The sequence below is a fragment of the Dama dama genome, chromosome 1 (assembly GCF_033118175.1).
Source record: "Dama dama isolate Ldn47 chromosome 1, ASM3311817v1, whole genome shotgun sequence".
NCBI classification, from domain to species: domain Eukaryota; kingdom Metazoa; phylum Chordata; class Mammalia; order Artiodactyla; family Cervidae; genus Dama; species Dama dama.
Genome location: NC_083681.1, coordinates 28,738,098 through 28,757,647, shown reverse-complemented (window position 1 = coordinate 28,757,647; position 19,550 = coordinate 28,738,098). Strand labels below are relative to the sequence as shown.

General features: G+C 41.2%; 1 protein-coding gene across 5 annotated transcripts in view; it reads right to left on the bottom strand.

Annotated features, from left to right (window-relative positions):
- RNF214 (ring finger protein 214) overlaps positions 1 to 19,550 on the bottom strand; it is a 49,329-nt gene that overhangs the window by 25,572 nt on the left and 4,207 nt on the right. The window contains exons 1-6 of one of the 5 annotated variants that reach the window (XM_061145097.1): positions 19,325 to 19,485; positions 17,222 to 17,337; positions 14,354 to 14,864; positions 13,591 to 13,650; positions 10,354 to 10,494; positions 7,148 to 7,287 (exon numbers count right to left, since the gene is read on the bottom strand). In XM_061145097.1, coding sequence (XP_061001080.1) covers positions 7,148 to 7,287; positions 10,354 to 10,494; positions 13,591 to 13,650; positions 14,354 to 14,864; positions 17,222 to 17,337; positions 19,325 to 19,351 — 995 coding nt within the window. In that variant the 5' untranslated portion in view covers positions 19,352 to 19,485. Of the gene's footprint in view, positions 1 to 7,147; positions 7,288 to 10,353; positions 10,495 to 13,590; positions 13,651 to 14,353; positions 14,865 to 17,221; positions 17,338 to 18,848; positions 18,867 to 18,896; positions 18,969 to 19,324; positions 19,486 to 19,550 lie in introns of those variants that run through there. The other 4 variants (XM_061145098.1, XM_061145099.1, XM_061145100.1 and 1 more) reach the window with 4 other exon arrangements.

Here is a 19,550-nt window from a genome sequence, read left to right as displayed (position 1 = left end):
AAAATCCCATGAAAAAACAGAGGAGAACATCTTTGCTACTTCAGAATAGGCAAAGGTTTCTTAGGACAGAAAATACAATAACTATAAATGAAAACTTAATAGATATCACTGAAATTAAATTTTCTGGTCACCAAAAGATGCAATTTTAAAATGAATAGATAAGTCAGAGTAGAAGAAAATTTTCACAGAACATGTAACTGACAAGACTTGTATTCGGAATATATAACAAGCTTCTACTACACAGTTACAAAAAGCCAAAACCTCAACCTCTGCCCTGCAAAAAGGTAGTGATGGGGAACTATTTGACAGAACACTTCACAAAAACAGATAAATGAACGGCCAATAAGCACATGGAAAAAGTGGTCAACATCACTAGTCATTGCTGTTGTTGCTCTTTAGTCGCTTCAGTTGTGTCCGACTCTGTGCAACCCCATGGACTGTAGCCCGCCAGGCTCCTCGGTCCATGGGATTCTCCAGGCAAGAGTACTGGAGTGGGTTACCAAGCCCTCCCTCCAGGAGATCTTTCCGACCCAGGGAATGAACCCAGGTCTCCTGCACTGCAGGCAGATTCTTTACCACTGACCCACCAGGGAACCCTAATGACTAATGGGAAACGCAAATTAAGCCACAATGAACTACTTATTGCACAATCATCTGAATGGCAGGGATATGAAGCAACCAGAATTCTCAAACATTGTAATAGAGTATAAAATGTCATATAAACTTTGAAATATGTCTGGCCTTTTCTTAGAAAACTAAACATATACCTACTACCCTACAACCTGGTAATTCTATTCCAAGGAATATACTGAAGAAAAATAAAAATCATATGATCAAAGACTTGTACATGAATATTCATAGCAGCTTTATTCATAATTGTAAAAAATCTGGAAACTGCTACTTGCCATCAATAGGAGAAAGGATAAACTGGTATATTAACAAGAGGAATACTACACAAGAATAAAAAAAGACAACATGAAAAATTCCAAAAGCACTATGCTAAATGAAAGAAGTCTTATACAAAAGAGTACAATGTTGTATGATTTCATTTATATGACATTCCAGAACATGCAAAATTAGTCTCTGAAGAAAAAATTCATAACAGTGGTTACCTTTGGGAGCATAAAGACAGGGAATGATAGAGAAGGTGCATGAGGAATTACCTGGTTTAATGACAGTATTCTCTATATCTTGATGGGATTTGAATTACACACGGATACACTGATTGTCAAAACTGACTGAATGGGGGCTTCCCTGGTGGCTCAGTCAGCGGTAAAGAATCTGCCTGCCAATGCAGGAGGTACAGGTTCAAATCCCTGATCCAGGAAGATCCCATATGCCTCAGAGCAACTAAGCCCATGAGCTACAACTATTCAGCCTGTGCTCTAGAGCCCAGGAGCCACAACCAGTGAGCCCACATGCCGTAACACTGAATCCCACGTGCCCCAGGGCCTGTGGTCTGCACAAGAGAAGCCACCGCAATGGGAAGCCTGCGGACCAAAACTAGAGAGTAGCCCCCACTCGCCACAACTAGAGAAAAGCCTGTGTGGAAGTGAAGATCCAGCAGAGCCAAAAATAAAATAATAATAAATAAATAAATTTTTAAACTTACTGAATGGTGTACTTAATATTTATATATTTAACTGCATATATGATTTATTACCACAAAAAAAGGAAGCACAAATTATATAAATGATACATATTTATGAGTTTAGAGATGAAATTATTGATGACTACATCTAACTCTAACATGCATAAACAAATAACATGGACTAATGGACAGAGGGAAAGACTGTTAAAAACAAATTTAACAGAATGTTACCTGCTGTTGTTAATCTAGGTCATGAGAGTTAATGTACAATACTTGCAGTTTCTATGAATGAAAATTTTCATAATAAATTATTGGGGGGGGAAATAAATCCAATAACATAATTCCCCTGCCTAAAAATCCCTATTTACATTTAATATTTATCAATAGCCTTTACTCAGACCTGGTTCTCATTTATACCCTACAGTTTCTGACACTGTTAACCACCTTCTCCCTTTGAAACCTTATACTACTTACTATTCTAAACGGTTTCCTTGTCTTTCTCTGATAATTCTTTTTGCCTTCTTTTCCTCTTTCTACACCCAAACTGCAAAGTTCAGAACTAAGCCCTACTCTATATTTTTTCCCACAGAAAATTCACTTCCATTATTTTAACTATTGCTTATATGCAACTCCAAATGAAGATACAGCATCTTTTCTGTATTCAAGTCTCCCATTTCTAGTTGTCTACTAAGTATTTAAACTTGTGCATCCCAAATCATTAAAAATGTTACTTTATCCTCAAAATTTAGAACTGGTATTCTACTTCCCAATTATTGTCCATGGTGGCACAGTTACCCAGGGTAAAACAATGAAGTTATTTTTGACTTCTCCCTCCATCCTAATCCTTAAAATAATTGGATACCAAGTTCTCCTAAATCCATTTTTCCCTTTTCATTCAGCCACCATTAATCTTATAATAATTCTTGGAAACCAACTTAAGAGTTTACTAGTTCATGTCCTAGCCTCTGTTTCTTCACATATTTCTAAAACATCTTCAGTTATGTTACTCCTGTTTATATGTAACTTCTATGATTTCCCAGATGGCTCAGTGATAAAGAATCTAGCTGCCAATGCAGGAGACGCGGGTTCAATCCCTGGGTCGAGAAGAGCCTTTGCAGGAGGAAATGGCACCTCACTCCAGTATTCTTGCCTTAGAATCCCATGGACAGAGAAGCCTGACAGGCCACAGTCCACTGGGTTGCAAAGAGTCAGACACGACTGAGAGCAACTGAGCATGCATGTGATTTTCCATACCTAGATAATACTGCCAAGTAGAAAAAGTTAAACAAGACGTGTTACTTGCCACGGTAGCAAATCTCCAGGAACGGAGTCTTCTCAATGAACCAGGCCTCCTCCTCACAGTCCCCTCCCACACTGAATCTGGGCTGGCCCTATCACTCACGTTAAGCAACAAAATGCCACAAGAGTAGTGCTGTGCCGGTTCCAAGTCTATGCCTTAAGAAATTCTGGACTTCTGCACGCTTGGAAGCCCTGAGCTGCCAAGTAAGAAACCTGACCCCTTTGCAGGAAAGACCACCTGGAGAGGAGAGAGTCCTGAGACAACATGGAGAGAGAGAGAGTGAAAAAATCCTAGACATCCCAGGGTCCCACCTGAGCCCAGCTTTTCAGGTGGCCCTGCCAAGGCAGCAGCAATATGAATGAGGCCATCTTGGACATTTCAGCCCCAGGTGCCGTGAAACTAAAGCTACAAGAATGTCTCCAAAGGGGACTAGAAAAACCATCCAAAAAAATAAATAATAATAAAAAAAATTAAAAAAAAAATAAAAACCATCCATCTGAGAATCAACCCAAAGAATTGAGCGCTTTTTTTAAAAAAAGAAAGCAATAGATAATTGAAATACTTGCTCTCAAAAAGCTAACTATATAATGCAGGGAAACATTCCAGGAAACAAGAAGGACCATCAGAGGTCAATGTTACGACAGGAATATATACACCATGCTAGATGAATACAGAGGAGAATCATCTAAATTAAATGGGCACGGTGTGCGAAGGGGTGTATAAGGGGTGCAGCTGGGGAAGTTCTCTGGAGCAGCGGATACAGGCTGAGTTTTAAGAGAGCGCAGGATACTACATGTAGCAGTTGGGTATAAACCAGTGTGGTGGTCTGTGCTATGTGCTCAGCTGCTCAGCCATGTCCCACTCTTGGCGACCCCATGGACTGCAGCCCGCCAGGCTCCTCTGTCCAAGGGATTCTCCAGGCAAGAATACTGGAGTGGGTTCCCTTTTCCTTCTCCAATGGTGGTTTGGGGGAGTGCTAAAAAGTGTAGCAGGTTTCCCTAGTGGCTCAGTGGTAAAGAATCCGCCTGCTAATGCAGGAGACACAGGATAGATCCCTGGGTCAGGAAGATCCCCTGGAAAAGGAGGAAAATGGCAACCCCCTCCAATATTCCTGCCTGGGAAATCCCTCAGACAGAGGAACTAGCAGGCTACAGTCCATGGGGTCACAAAAGACACAAGACTGAGCAACTAAGCCACCACCACCAAAAGATAAGCTGGGGACATAAACAGGAACTAGATAATTAAGGGCTTCTTACACTAAATACAGAGTTTAAACTTTACCCTAGGAATTATGAAGGATTTTAAGCAGGGAAATGACATTTTCAGATCCATATCTTAGAAAGATTTCTATGGTAGCTGTGTACTAGACAGACGAGAATGGAGGCAAAGAAAGGTCGGTAGCCTGCTTCAGACCTAGAAGAAGGGATAGAAACCTGAAGTAGGAGTGGCAGAGCGAATGGAGAGGGATCCCTAATGTTCAGAATCTACAGGAGATGATAAAGCACATGTGGTGGAGAGGGGCTAAGAGAGAGGAATGACTCGTTTCTCCCGCTGAGGCCTTGGAAGAGGATGTACTGCCACTTATGGAAAATTGGGAGAAACAAGAGGCAACAGGATTCACACGCAAGTAGGAAGTTTAGACTCAGATACAAGAACAGGAAGAAAGCATGGATGCGTCTGCTGACAGGAAACAGAAGGAAGCTTCACTCAGTGGCCCCTATTTTTTCAGTGAAATAAAAGGCAAGCTCACATGCTAAAACTAATGAGAGAAATGGTGGAGATGGAAAGTTTAGAAAGAGAAGTAATACTCAGGGACAGTCCTCAGAGGAAGAGGGAGCCCTGAGGATCTATCTGGGTGTCTGAAAGTCAAACTCATTCTGGCCTCAAGATGCACAGTGGTAGGATTTCCTCCAGCAGACTCAGCAGCCCAACTATAAGAATAGAGATGTCAGGTAGCTAACTTGGGCCAGGACTGGAGTACTATGAAAAAAATTAAAAGAAAGGAACAAGTTTCAGCAGAATTGATGGCAATGGTAAAAAAGTAATTCCAGTAATGGACTTTGAGTCTCAGTGGGCTAGGGAAAGAATCGCTTCCAGGGAGCTGGAGGACTAGTGGAAAATGCAATGAGGTCAACAAACAAGAAAGAGGATCTGATGTGGTCAAAGTATACATGTACTGGGAATAAGAAAGCTGGAAGGACTGAAGGCTGTGGTCAAAATATAGAATGTTGCAACAGTCTGGCTCACTGCTTTGTACCTAAGAAATACTCACAGAACTTACTGACGGCCAGACAGGCTATTAGGACTTCAAAGCCTATCAGTTAAACAAACTAGCAATTGGTAAGAAATTTCCAAAAGGAATCCTCATGCACACTGTCAATTCAATATAGCATAAACTCTTATGTCACATCCAAAGTAATGCTTCCAACATTAACTCCCCTGATCTGCTATTTACCTATCATGAGCTCGTCATGAGCTCATCAGGCAAGCTCAAAGCATTTAAAAAAAAAAAATAAGGATCTTGCTTGATACTGCAATTTTTCTGCTACTTGTCCCAAGCTACCTCTGAATCAACTGTCTTGTTTTTTTTGTGACGTTGTCTTTTAAAATGTAAGCTCACCATCTTTATTCAAGAAGAGCCCTATTTGCTGTTATACTTGATGAGTCACTATTCAAGGCAGGGAGCTTGAAAAGAAGTTTGGCGCAAGAAAAGAACTAGCTTGGCAGCCTCACCTTTCTAATATACCAGCAATAATCTCGAAGCTGGGGTCTAGACAGTGCCCCGCAAAAGCAAGGCAACGTCACTGTAGAGCAGCCAGGTGTCAAGGAGAACAGAAATCAAATTTATGACTAAACTGAATATTTGGTCCTTTACTTTTTTGTCAATTCATGGTGTCTTTGTTAAAATTTTTAAATTATATTTATAAAACAGTGACTACCTTCAAATAGTACAAAGCACTTAGCAGATTTCTATTAAGTAAATTCATCTTTATATAATATCAATGAGAAACTATCTTAATTTCCTATCCAGTAATTCAAATTCTTCAGTCTATCAGGGAAAAATCTCAAACTCCTTAACAAAGTATATAAGCCTTTGTGATCTGACTTCTGACTTCTCCACTAGCCTCATTCCTGTCTACTTAATCTCAGTTGTTATTCTCTCTCCTCTGCAGGTCCCCTGCCTGCAATGTCTTTTTCCTTACTCACTGCCTGGCTAATTCCTCCCTATATCTACCCTGCAGCTTTTTCTTTGAAAATTTCAAACCAACATAAAAGTTAATAGAAGAGTACAATAAACATATCTCCTAAAAATAAATAAATATATGCCCTTCATCTGGATCCACCAGCTGTTATACTTTTTGCCACGTTTACTTTACCTCTCTCTCTGAACTATCTGAAAGTTATAGACATTATGACACTTAACCCCTAAAACTTCAGCAAGTATCTCTTTTTTTTTTTAGCAAGTATCTCTTAAGAATAAGATCCTTCTATGTAATCACATACCATAATCATCCAAAATATTTACCACTGATACAGTATTACCTAATATGTAGTTCAAACTCAAATTTCCCCAGATATTCTAAGATGTTCTTTCATAGTTACCATCTCTCATACTTGAAAAATGATTTGGCAAATGAACCTGCTACTTTCCACTTAGCTCTCTGACACATTAGCAAGCTAAGAATTTCTTGATAAATAAAAACTCATTTCAGTAGAATTTAAGTAAAGTCACAGTATTCACAGCTATTTTGATTTCCAAACAGGTCACAAGAGGAAACTTGGAAATTTGAAGCTATGCCCAAATTTTATGTCCACCTTAGTCCTGCTGCAGTCGCCTGAAAAGGACACTTTTCATTAAATAGCTTTCCAAACCGCTTACAAGGCTACTTTTGAAATTTGCTTTTGGTGTTGAACAAAAATATAATCAAAGTAGTCTCATCGTCTAAACTGTAAAGTATCAGATAAAGCAAGTGAAACAGGTGCTAGATATATACCAAAATCTTGATCATATCTGGGACCAAGCAATTCACTACTATCATTCCAATGCATTAATGAATTCCTGAGGCACTTTTTGCTAAATTTAACATAGGGTGCTGAAAAAGCTAAAATTACTAGAGGATATTAATTTGTGCACTTGTTTTTCAAATAAAAATTATGACTGAAAGAAAAGGAACTAGAAACACAAACAGAACTGGCCTCTTATATACAAACACACACATTCACACAGCGTTTTTATTCTTAACAGTATCATTTACCTTCTGCCCTTCTCACAAAGCTTCTCAATTTCAGCTTTTAGATCCTGCTCCTTCTGCAGAAACTCCTTCTTTTCTTTCTCTATTTTCTTCTTCGTTTCTTCTCGCTTTATTGTTACATCTTGGATAGCCTTTAATATCTCCTGAGTCCCACACAATTATAGTCACACACAAAGAAGGAAATGAATTAATTCTTTTGGTCTGAAGGTTACTTTCAACTATCACAAATTAACACTGACTTTAGTGAATTTAGAGTGAACTGAAGGAATCTAGTTCATGAGTAGTCCCAAAAGCCAGTACTTACATATAAGGGAGTAAGTAATAATGCAGATATCAATTCAACAGGAGAAAGAATTTCTAAGAATCACAACTGTTCAAAAATGGAATTTGCTGCCTTGTGAAGCAATAATCTCTCTATTACTGGTGCTCAAATAAAGGCTGAATGAACACCTATCAAGACTGCTGAGAAAGGCATTCTTGTACAGGGTGGGAGTTTGTTACTTCCAACAAATATCATCTTGGTTTGTTTTGTTATGGTTCTACTTTATTATGTGTAGGGATTATCTGTTCTTTTTAAATTATCTGACTATATGTATAATAAGTCAAACAATTAAAAAGTGACAAATTTAAGTCATCTCTTATTCAGTCACTCAGTTGTGTCTGACTCTTTGAGACCCCAGGGACTGCAGCACGCCAGGCTTCCCTGTCCTTCACCATCTCCCAGAGCTTGCTCAAACTCATGTCCATTCAATCGGTGATGCCATTCAACTATCTTGTTGCCTGTCATCCCTTTCTCCTCCTATCTTCAATCTTTCCCAGCATCAAGGTCTTTTCTAGTGATCAGTTGTTTGTACCAGGTGGCCAAAGTCATCTCTAATTCACATCAATTCCACCCATAAAGTAATCAATGTGTTAAAGTGTTTTGTACTATGCTCTCGCAACTTTCTCCATCCTCACACAACATGTGTACTTACATACGTATTTCTTTGCTTTTCTGTTTTTTTATAATGAGGTAATTTTATATACCTTATTCTGCATCTTGCTTTGTTCACCTGACATGAGCATACTTGCAGCAAATATAGACCAAACTAAAAAACAGCTGCGTAACACGACATGACACATGTATTTAGCCAATTTAGCTACTCTCTGTTAAAAGCGTCCATCAGGTTTATTCCAGTTTTCTTGTACTACAATAAACATTCTATGTCTATACTTTCATACAAAAACCTTTCATTTCTGTTGAGTAGACTTCTAATGAGGAGTCTAGGTCAAGGTGTCTATACATTTTAAAATATAACTGACAATTCCCAGTATCTTTTCTTTAAAAAAAATTGTTAACAAGTCACACTCCTACCAATGTCTAAGAAGAGTTCATTTTTTCTCACCCTTGACAGCTTATTTTGTTTTGCCCAATCTCATGGGAAAGAGGGAGGAAGGGTATCTAGTAATTTTAATGAGCATTTTACCACCTCCTATTCTTTTACTGTTTTCATTGTCTGTCTCCTCCAACTAGAATAAACATCCAACAAAGACAAAGACTATGTTTTGTTTACCACTAAAACTTGAGGGACTAGATGAGGAACTCAAAAAACACTTATTGTATGAATGAATCAACACTAGTAAGGCTGAGTTTATTTTCATATATTTATTCCCCATTTGCTTTTCCTCTTCTGTGAATTACTGTTTATAATTGTAGGCAAAATAATAGCCCCTGCCTCACAAAAATGTCTATGTTCTACCCCTTGGAACCTCTGTTACCTTCCTTAACAAAAAGAGAGAGAGAGAATCCTGGATTACCTGGGTGGGTCCAATCTAATCACAAATAGTTTTTTAAAATAGAGAAACTTTCCCTATCCTGAGCAGAGGAAGATGTGATTAGGGAAGAATAGTTACAGAAATGCAACATGGCTGACTTTGAAAAGGGAGAAGGGGTCACAGATCAAGGAATGCAAGCAGCCTCTAGAAGCCAGGAAGGCAAGGAAATGTCTTCTCCCTTGAAGTCCCCAGAAAGGAAGGCTGCCACTCCAATACCTTGCTTTTAGCCCAGTGACACCCATGTTGGGCTTCAGACCTACAGAACTGATACAATAAATGTGTTGTTTTAAGCTCTAAATTCAGGACAATCTGCTACAGTAGCAATAGGAAACTATTACAATATAAAAGTAATACAATAATCTTTCCTGGTGTTTCTTTAGACTAATGGCTTTTACTATGAATTTGCAGGAATCTCAGAGTGTCTTGTAGCTTAAACCCTTCATCAGATCTGCTAGAAATATTTTCTCTCAGTCTAATATTGATCTTTTGACTGTTTTCTGTATCATTTACCATATCAAAAATGTTAATTATATATAATTAAATTAATTTAAAAAAATCTTCTGGGTTTTCTGCCTGGATTAAGAGGACTTCTTGCAACTTAAGGTACATATATATTCTCCTAAATTTTTCTTGACCTTAAAATTTTTTTCCAGTTTTCTATGTATATTTTTAATCCACTTAGAATTGTATTTTTAAATACAGTATGAGATAAAAATCTAATCAAATGACTTTCCAGGTAGGCAACCAATTACATCAACAAAATACATTAAATATATTCTGAACTAAAATAGGAGTGAGAATTTGGACAAGATGCCCTCAAAGTTCTTGTTTATACTTAAAATTCTATGATAATGATTAAAAAGTTACTTGCAGATTGCCTTTGGGGGATGTGATTTGTGATGCTCATGTCCACAGCTCACCTGTGCAATGAAATTTGTTTACTCCATCTTTTGTTCCTAGGGACTGTTTTAATTTTTAATTCAAATACATTGTTATCCTTTAGTCAAAGGACATAGGAGTATGTTTTAGGTCATTTTAACCTAGCCTCGCTAGGGCTTCCCTGGTGGCTCAGATGGTAAAGAATTTGCCTGCAGTGCAAGAGACCTGGGTTCGCTTCCTGGGTTGGGAAGATCCCCTGGAGAGGGAAAGGAATGGCAACCTACTCCAGTATTCTTCCCCATAGAATACCATGGACAGAGGAGCCTGGCGGGGATAGTACATGGGGTAGCAGAGTCAGACAAGACTGAATGACTTCACACACACACACACACACACACACACACACACACACACACACACACTGCTTGTTTATTTCTATTAATTTGAAAACAAGGTTAAAGTCTAATTAGTGACTATAGCTTTACTTGTTGCCAATTTTAATATAAGCAGGATACCTGGTGATTCTTCATTTCTTCTTCTCTCCTTTGCTGAAGTTGCTTTAATTGCACTTGGAGCTGATTCTCCACTTGCCTCTGCTTGTCCAAGACCTCCTGGTAACGCTCCTTCAACAGGGTTCTCTCTGTCATCATTTTATCCTATGGGTAACAACAGAAAAGGAGTTGAATTCGTCAGTTTAGCTGCAAGAAACATTCACCGTAGGCTTGCTTGTTCAAGGCATCATGCAGAGCTCTTAAGCTGCAGGGTCCAATACTGGAGCTACTAGCCATGCTGTCTGTTATGTAAATTTAAAGTAATTAGAATAAGAAAATGTAAACAGCCGGCTCTTCAGTCACCTTGCCACACTCCTAGCGCTAGGTAGCTTTGTGTGAGCAGTGGCTACTATGCTAGACAGCACACATAAAGAACACTTCATGGTGAAAGGAAATTCTGCTGTACAACACTGCACTAAGATGTGGGCGGCAACCATGGCCCACGGGCCAAATCCAGCCATCTTCTGATTTTATATAGGTAAATGTTTTCCAGGACCGTCGCCATACCCAACGGTTTTACTGGCTGCTTTCACACTACAACAGCAGAGGGGAGCAGTTACAAAAGAGCCCAGCTCACCTAGATTCTTACACAAACTATTCCTCTGCTCTAGGAAATAAGAGAAACAAGGTATTTTATCATCTATTAAGAAGAAGAAGAATGAGCAAAAACAAAGAACTCAAAATGCATCCAGAAACTGGATTCCTTACTGGTCATTAGCACTAAGAACTGACAAAACCCACCAGTGCTCTGGGGGCCTTGTGATTCAGACTGGACAAATTGGCAAGTTCTTACATGAAGTAGGAGCAGGAGTAAAGCTTTTAAGGGCCACAGTTCAGCTCTGCCTCCCTGACATTAGTAAATCAAGAAAAGTAATGGTTAGCTTTCAAAGGGACACGAAAACTTAGAGGGTCAATTTAAAACACATTTGGTACAAGGTAGCCCATGTAAAACTTAAACAGAGCATTAAACTGAATTCATTCACTAGACGGTAACTATTTTCAAAGAAAAGAAAGGTTTTAGAAGTGAATGGGGGAAAACTTATCACCCTATGACAAAAAAAAAAAAACAGAAGTTCTCAAGATGGGACTTTAGCTTTGGGATAAGCTAGTCCTTAGTCCAGGTACTGAAATGTGACTAAGGCTCCCTAAACAGATGACTCCTTGGCATCATAACTTTAAAGGTTTTCTGAACCTAAGGTCTATGCATAGGTGTGTACAAAATTTTTTGAGAGGAGAATTCAAAGTTTTCAAAAGATTCTGAAAGATCTTAACCCAAGAAAAGTTAAAAAAAAAAAAAGTTAAGAACCAACTGATGAAACTAGTAAATAAGAGCATTCTTTTCTTCTCTCTTTACTTTCTTACAGAAACTTTTTTGTCCATAATGCATCTTTATATATAACACAGGATGCGGGGGAGGGGAAGAACTGAAGTCTTCACAGAAGGAAGTTTCAAGGACACACCATTAGTACATGCAAATTGATGACTCAGAGGTGTATAGGAAATTACTTGATCCAATTCTTCTCCAAGCCAAAGGGTTACACACTGCTACTTTGTTTCACTGGTGGCTAATTGGTTCTGAGAGCCCAGAGGCCCAATTTGAAACGCAGGCAGTGGGCAATTACTGTAAGTGCATGAAAAGGGTAGCAAATAAAACAACAGCAAAGTTCCCTGCACTGCCATCCAGCTTAATACCTGACTAGTTCCACTGCCTTTGTTAAAGCATGTGGCCCACATCACCACCTATAAAAACACAGCCAAAGAGACCACAACCCTGGGCCTCTTTCAGTCCAGTGGCTTGCCAGTCTCTACCCATTTCAGACTGATGCTAAAGCTTATCTGCAACTTCTTAAGTTGGCCTCTTCAACTGCTATATAGTCATCCCAACTCCACCTTACAACTGTGGGGACCAAATAAATACTACACGTAAAGTGTCTAGAGTAAGTGCTCAAGAAAAGACAACTTCTCCTCCTCCCCTTGGAGGTTCTTGTCTAGCCTCGTTCTCAGCTTGCACATGGCCATCAGGTCTCTCATCTCTGGTATCTTTTTACTTGCCTGTTATAAATAACTCCTGAGTCGCTACTCTCTATTTAAAAGTTTTTATTGGCTTCATGTGGTTAACACACTCCGATAACTGAGTTCTTTCCATCTGCCCCTCAATTTCTTTGACTTATGTCAAATATCTACTTTATTTCCTCTTATATACTTTTTCCTCAATAGTACCTACTGTTCTAAAAAATTCAAAAACAAATAAACAACAACAAAATATTAACTGGCTTTCCTCCTTATTTCCACTCAACTAACATATCTTATCCTAAAGACCTCTTCCTGAACCAAGGGTGCCTTTCTGCACATTATCCATCCTCTTAAAAATAAATGCTCAGATATTCACACACATACAAGGTAGAAGTTTTTGCCACAAAATGCCAGGAACAGATCAAGGGGACCACTTTAACAAAAATAAATGTGAAGCTCTCTAAGTTTTAAAAACCAACTACCTAGGAATAAAATAGGAAGACACAACTAAACAATACATGAGAAAAAGACATGATGGAGTTTGAGTGAAAGCTCAACAGTGTGACGAGACGGCCAAAACAAGCTGCTGTCAGCTTAAGAAACGGTGTCTAGAATGAGAGAGAGAACAAGGGTCCCATTGTATTGTGAAGTAATTATACTATATGTGCATTACTATGTTTAGCTCTTAAGATCACATTTTAAAGGAAACATTGAGAAGATGGAACCTCTCAAGGTGGAAAAGAAGTCAGGATGATGAAAAACTGAAAAATATATGAAGAAGAATGTTAAAAACATCTGGGGACATTTCACCTGGAAAGGTTCAGACCTGAGAGGTAAGAGCAAAAGGCATTAAAAAAAAAAAACACTTTGACTATATTGGGGGTTAACAAGTAAAACGTTTTAGATTTACTCTATGTAGCTCAGGAGAGAACTATAACAAGAAGCTTTAGTGGTTCTGTTCTCACCCCATAATAAGATCTAACAGTAAGATCTATTTTCTAAATGCGGTATGTTGCTTTCTGAGTAGTAAGCATCCCATCTCTGGAAATAATCAAGCAGAAGTTAGCTGACCATCTCTCAGGGATTTTATAAAGGAGATTCCTGCACCTTTTCCAATTGGGATGACGTGACTCTAGATCTTCCGCATTAACAGTTTCATAGACCAATAACGACAGTTTAACTACTCACCAGATTCTTTTCAATATCTTGATCTGTGTTTACCTCTGAATCAGTCGTCTTAAAGTCAGTCTATAAAGAAAGAAACAATTATATTCAGAACTGTTCAGAGACATTTTAAAAGGCAGAATTATATAGTCCTTTCACTGAGAAATCTGTCACAAGTAACTGAGAAATTAACTTTTTGTTCTTTCTCCTTATCAGTTTCACAGCAAAAGAACTGTAGTTCTGGCAAATGCCCTCTGACATCCACGCTGCATTAAGCCCTTATCCCACAAAATAACCTGAACGAGACCCCACAACTGATGGAGAGACAACCCCAAGGCTGAAACAGGAATTTTGGCCCCCTACAACTTATTCTGCCCATTCTTCTTTCTACGACAAAGCATATTAGTCACTAGAAGGCAGGAGACACTGTGCTTCTTAAGATGTAGGTCAGAGAATTAACAAGGATTCCTCCTGCAAGTGAGAAGACGGGAAATATGAATGCTAATGACCTACGCTCATCAATTACTCGGTGCAAGCGATTGTATGTAGGTCATGAAGTTCCTAGTTGCCATGATTAGACACTGGCTGTTACTTATGGAACACCAGTAACACCAGAACGCAGTTATCACAGAGCACCGTATGAGAGTAGTACGAGAGTTGCCAGTAAAAAAAGAGAGACAGAGCCATTCTCTACCAACTATGAAGAAGTATCTCCTGCCCTCCAAAAAAAAAAAAATTAAATTAAAAGCCCGAATTCCATGTTAGTAGTAGAAACTTGATACTTGACCTGGACAGCAATGTTCTGAGAAAGCTTCAGGGAAGAGCTATCCTGATCATCATCCTGATCCACTCTGACTCCTTCAACCCCATTTGCTGGAGGCACCACAGGTGGGAACTCCAAGCCTGGGTCCCTGCTCCCTTCCTTTAGGATGGAGGCTTGTGGGGCCTTCTCTTCAGGACAATTCCCGGAGGCAAGCTGCTTTGTATGGCACCCTGCCTTAAGAGACCGAGTGGCGGGGTGGAGGCTCTCCTGAAGGCACGTGTCCCCCTCCTCTCCTGCCGTGCTGGCCACGTCCTTCAGATCAGACTGGGACCCACCGCCAGACAGACCAAGGGCCGTGGCTATCAAGTTTTCTCCTAAAACCGCCCGGTGCGCTGCTGAAGTGTCACCTGCTGATGAGCCAGGATTCTGCTCTGGGTGTTCCAAATGGGCATTTCTGTTATTCTCCTTGGTTATCGTTTGGTTACTTACACTCGACAGAGGCGAGTTCTTATGCTTCTGTGCAGGGTCTTTGGGGCTATGAAAACAGAAGACAAAAAGTTTCTCTCCATCCAATCTTAAGGAGGGTGAAACATATAATACTTCCAATACAACCACTAGAAGAACAAGACTGACCTATATAAGCCCCTCCAAATTATCAGGATGAAAAGGAACTTAGGTTCCATTCAGTAATTTTGATCACACACACAAAGAATATAGCACGGTGGTGAAGAATCTGGGTTCTGGAGACAGTCCACAATAAATAATCACACATGAATGACTGGGGACCCAGAATCATTGGGGGATGTCAAATTTAATAATTTGGGGGAATGCAGATGAAATAGCCTATTGTTAGGACTATTTCACTTAGGTACACGTACTATTTTTGTTACACATAATATTTTTAATAAATATTAATTTGGAAACTGTTTTTATTCCACTCTTGTTTCACAAAATAATTCACACTCAAATTCCCTAGACAGATCTTTGACCAGAACCACTTTTTAGGTTCTTCAACAGCTTTCTAGAGCATAACATCACTACCTCATGTTGCCTGAAGTATAAACAATTTTGAATCCAAAATTGAAGCTGTCAGTAGAAATTTTATCCCACTTAACACATGTATAAAACTGGAAAAATTGTTTTATCATTTGCCACAACCATTAACATACTGTTTTTAAGAGAAATCTTCAAAACCTATTTATAAGGACATCCAACATTCACAACTCTTTCACCCAATAATAATGACTATATCTGTGTCATATTCCTTTGCCATTAAAAAAATTAAAACTGATTCTCTCCACCAATACCCTTAAGGACTCCAAACCAGCACTGACTGAGGCTTTAGGTCATTATGCCTTTCTTTCCTCAAGTACCTACTTTTCTAGAAAATTCAAAAACAAACAAACAACAAGAACAAAATAGTACCTACTGTTCAAAATAAAACAACAGGGAGCATCTTGTGACATGAAAATCTTTATAAATGCTCTTTACTGACTCCTTGCTGGGATCAAGTGGGGTACGGGGACACAAATTATAAATTTGGACAGACACAGTACCTAGATGTGAATCCTGGAAATGGAAACCCACTCCAGTATTCTTGCCTGGAGAATCCCAAGGATGGAAGAACCTGGTAGGCTACAGTCCACGGGGTCAAAAAGAGTCGGACACGACTGAGGGACTTCACTAACTCTGGGCAAGTTACTTAACTCCATTTGTAAAACAGAAATAATATTACCTACCTAATAGGTTTATTGTGAGGATTACATGAGATAAAGCATCTGAAGTATTTAGTTCTGGCATACAGCAAACACTCAATAAACCTTGGCTACTATTATTATTACTAGTAGTATGTGCCTGTTTTGGGGTTTTTTTTTTTAAGCTGCACAATGCAGCATGTGGGACCAGGTATTGAAACCATGCCCCCTGCATTGGAAAGGCAGAGTCTTATCAACCACTGGACCACCAGGGAAGTGCACTATTTATAAATGAAGATGCAAGTTTATGGTGAGATTTTACTTAACTCCTGTCCCCATTACAATAACAAACCTCTCTTCTTCATTTAAACAGATATTTATTAAGTACACTGGAGTCAGACAAGCCTGAGTTTAAATCCTGACTCCAACACAGCATGGTAACCTTGGGCAAGTTACTAACCTGTCTTAGTTTTCTCACCTGTTAATGGGAATAACAGTATTAGCACCTACCTCCTGGGATTGTTAGGAGAATTAAATGTATTAACACATACAGAGCTGCTAGGACACTGTTATCTATTGCATTAGGTCCTACGTACTCTACAAAAGTGTTGAGGTAGCCAACCTAGTACAACATTATACACAACAATGGTTTAATCACTACAAAATGCAAGGCTGGGTAATCGTAATTTCAGTCCTCAAGAGTTTAGATGGAAGGCAAACTACCCAAGTAGTAAGTCATATTAACAAAGCTATCTATTTATCTGTAAATACAGATGTAGATCCATGTACATATACAAAGCATACATATATACTAAGTGTGTATGTATACATATATATGCACATACATATATATACACATACATATATATGTATACATACACACAGGTACAATATATAAACATATAGTTAAATAAACAGTCCATGTAGGAGAAGTTGGGAAATATTTGCATTTTCAAACAGTTTGACCAGCTGTATTCTAATCTATTTACTCAACAAACAATCAGCATGCCTGCTGAGTGTTGGATACTGTGCGGGGTACCAAATATACAAATATAAATCAGGCAGTCCCTACCTTTAAAAAGGTTTCATCTAGGGCAATGCCACTAGAGCCAAAAAGGGGAAAGACCTTCTGTAAGAAGCCCATCTCCAAAGCCCTTCACCCATACGAAATCTACCCAGTCAGGAGTCCACACATTACCTTAGACCATCTGGGGGACCTTCATCTGGTTTGGAAGCACAAACACTAGAAGAGGATTCCGCAGGATTCGGAGCAGTGGCCACCACGCCAGCTACCTCAGATGCCGCCATCGTGCTCTGCACATTCAGAAACAAATTACAGCTACAAGTTCCAGGATCTCAAAACAAACGTGTCTTTCCCCATCAGAATGTCCATACAGCAGAATCATATCAGGAAAGAAACACAAAGAAAAAGCTGGGCTCCAGGAGAAAATATTTAAGAGTATTCTTCAGTAGGATATAAAAAGAGCCATGACACACAATAGGTCCCAAGGGACATCAATCCTCAAACATCATTATATATATCATTACATATATTACACACATATATATGTGTGTGTGAACAACACTATATTTGCCTGTGCAAAGCTTTTTCAGTTTAGGAGAAATGCAGTCTCACAGACTGTGAGAATCCTCCAAATGATCCACATACCCACCTTGCCTAATATCATTTATAAAAGATGTGACTTGGGGCCTAATATCAACGGTATCTTATGTTTTAAAATCATTTTATGCCTGTCACATTAAAAGCATTCTCCATTAATATAAGTAAAGTTTTCTGGAAGTATTCTTGTGGGAGAGAAAAAATAGTATTTAATTGGGCAATCCAAGTATCTTTTACTCTGTGTTCCCCAAAGATGGGAAAAGTTTGACAACCACTGACTGCGGAAAGTACACTCTTCAGAGTTACTGGAGGTGCAAAAGAGTAGGAGAATCTCAGTTACTCCAGCATGAAAATGAGAAGCTGAAAAACAGCAATCTAAGTAAGGGAAGTGGGACACAGATCTTTTTTAGATCAAAAGGTCATCCTTTATGTTGCAGGACAAATTCATGGCCTTCTATGGTGAAAAGACAAAAAAGAATATGGGAGGAGGGAGGTGTAACCTAAGGCTAGCTTAAATTCTCGTTTTTATTTTAATAGCATCCCAGGTACATCCCTGACCCGCGAAGAAAGCATAGGGCAGGCACGGAGGCTGGCCTGTGTCAACACTTAAGTCCCAGGCTATCTTCCCCCTGTGCCTCAGTTTTCCCCATTATACAAGGCTCCCAGGAGAAAAACGGGCCCCCAGATCGCCATTACTGTTCGCACAGGTGCAAAACGTCCTGCCCCATCGGAGCCCGGGCCGGGGCTTCCCGGCACCCGGTCAACAAAACCACAGGTCACGGGTCCTACGTGCAACTCGGTGGCTGAGAGCCGCAGAGGGGAAGGGGACGGGGACATCTGGCAGGAGGCTGCGGCCGGAGCGGGGGGCGTTAGGTCGAAGAGGCCAAGGGGAGCCTCGCACCGGAACCCGGCGGCGACGGGTCATTGGGGGAGATCCGGGGACGGTCGCGAAAGGGACAATGGGGAGAAGCGACGCCGAGTGGTCCCGGCCGCCCTCCACAGGGGGGCTGGCCCCGCCGGCCGCAGCCCCCTTCGCACCTTGTCCTCGGCCCCCCGGTCAGGCTGCCAACCCCCCGTCCCACTTCTAGGCCTGGACCCCCGTGCCCGTCCCCGCAACTCCCTCCACGCCCCCCCACCCACCCGCAGCCTCGACCCCCGCCCCTCGCGCCGCAGCCCCTCGCCCGCGCGCCCGCCCCTCACACACCTCCCGCGCCGCGCCCCGGGGAGCGAACGGGGGAGGGACGGGACGCACCTGAGCGGGCGGAGCGGGGGGGAGGGGGCGGCCGAACCTGGGGGGGGGAGGGGTCGAGCGCCGGCCCGCGCGCGCGACACCTCCCACTTCCGGCGGCACGAGCGGCGGGGGGCAAGCCTCGGCCCCGGAGAGGAGAGGCCGCGGTGGCACCCGCGCCGCCCCCGATGGCGCCCTCTGGCGGCCGGAGCCGGCGCGGTCGGGGCCGGGGGTGGGGAGCGGGGGGGACGCGGACTTGGCGGAAACCGCCCCCCCGCGCTAAGATGCTAGTAGATTCCGCCCGGGCGAAGGGACTTGAGAGATGGCGACCGCGAGAAGCACTTGAGATCTGGCGGAGGGAGAAGCCCTCTCTAGGAAGGTTATGAGGCAAGAGTCAGGGTCATGGCGGTCAGAGAAAGAAGAGGAAGAAGTGTTGTTTTAAAGGTCTCCACCGAGATGTCTTGTCCAGAGGACGCCATGAGGCAGAGGACCGGCCTTATGGAGAGGGTAGCTTCTGAAGATGCCCCGAGGACTCAGGGCGGCGGGTCAGCCGCCGCACACGCCGCTTCCTCAGCGGAGGACGCCCAGAGGAGCCGCCCCACCCCCCACCCCGCCCCCACAACGTCGCCGGCGGCTCCTGGCCGCTCGGCCCGGCCGGGGGCCCGCCGCTGATTGGCT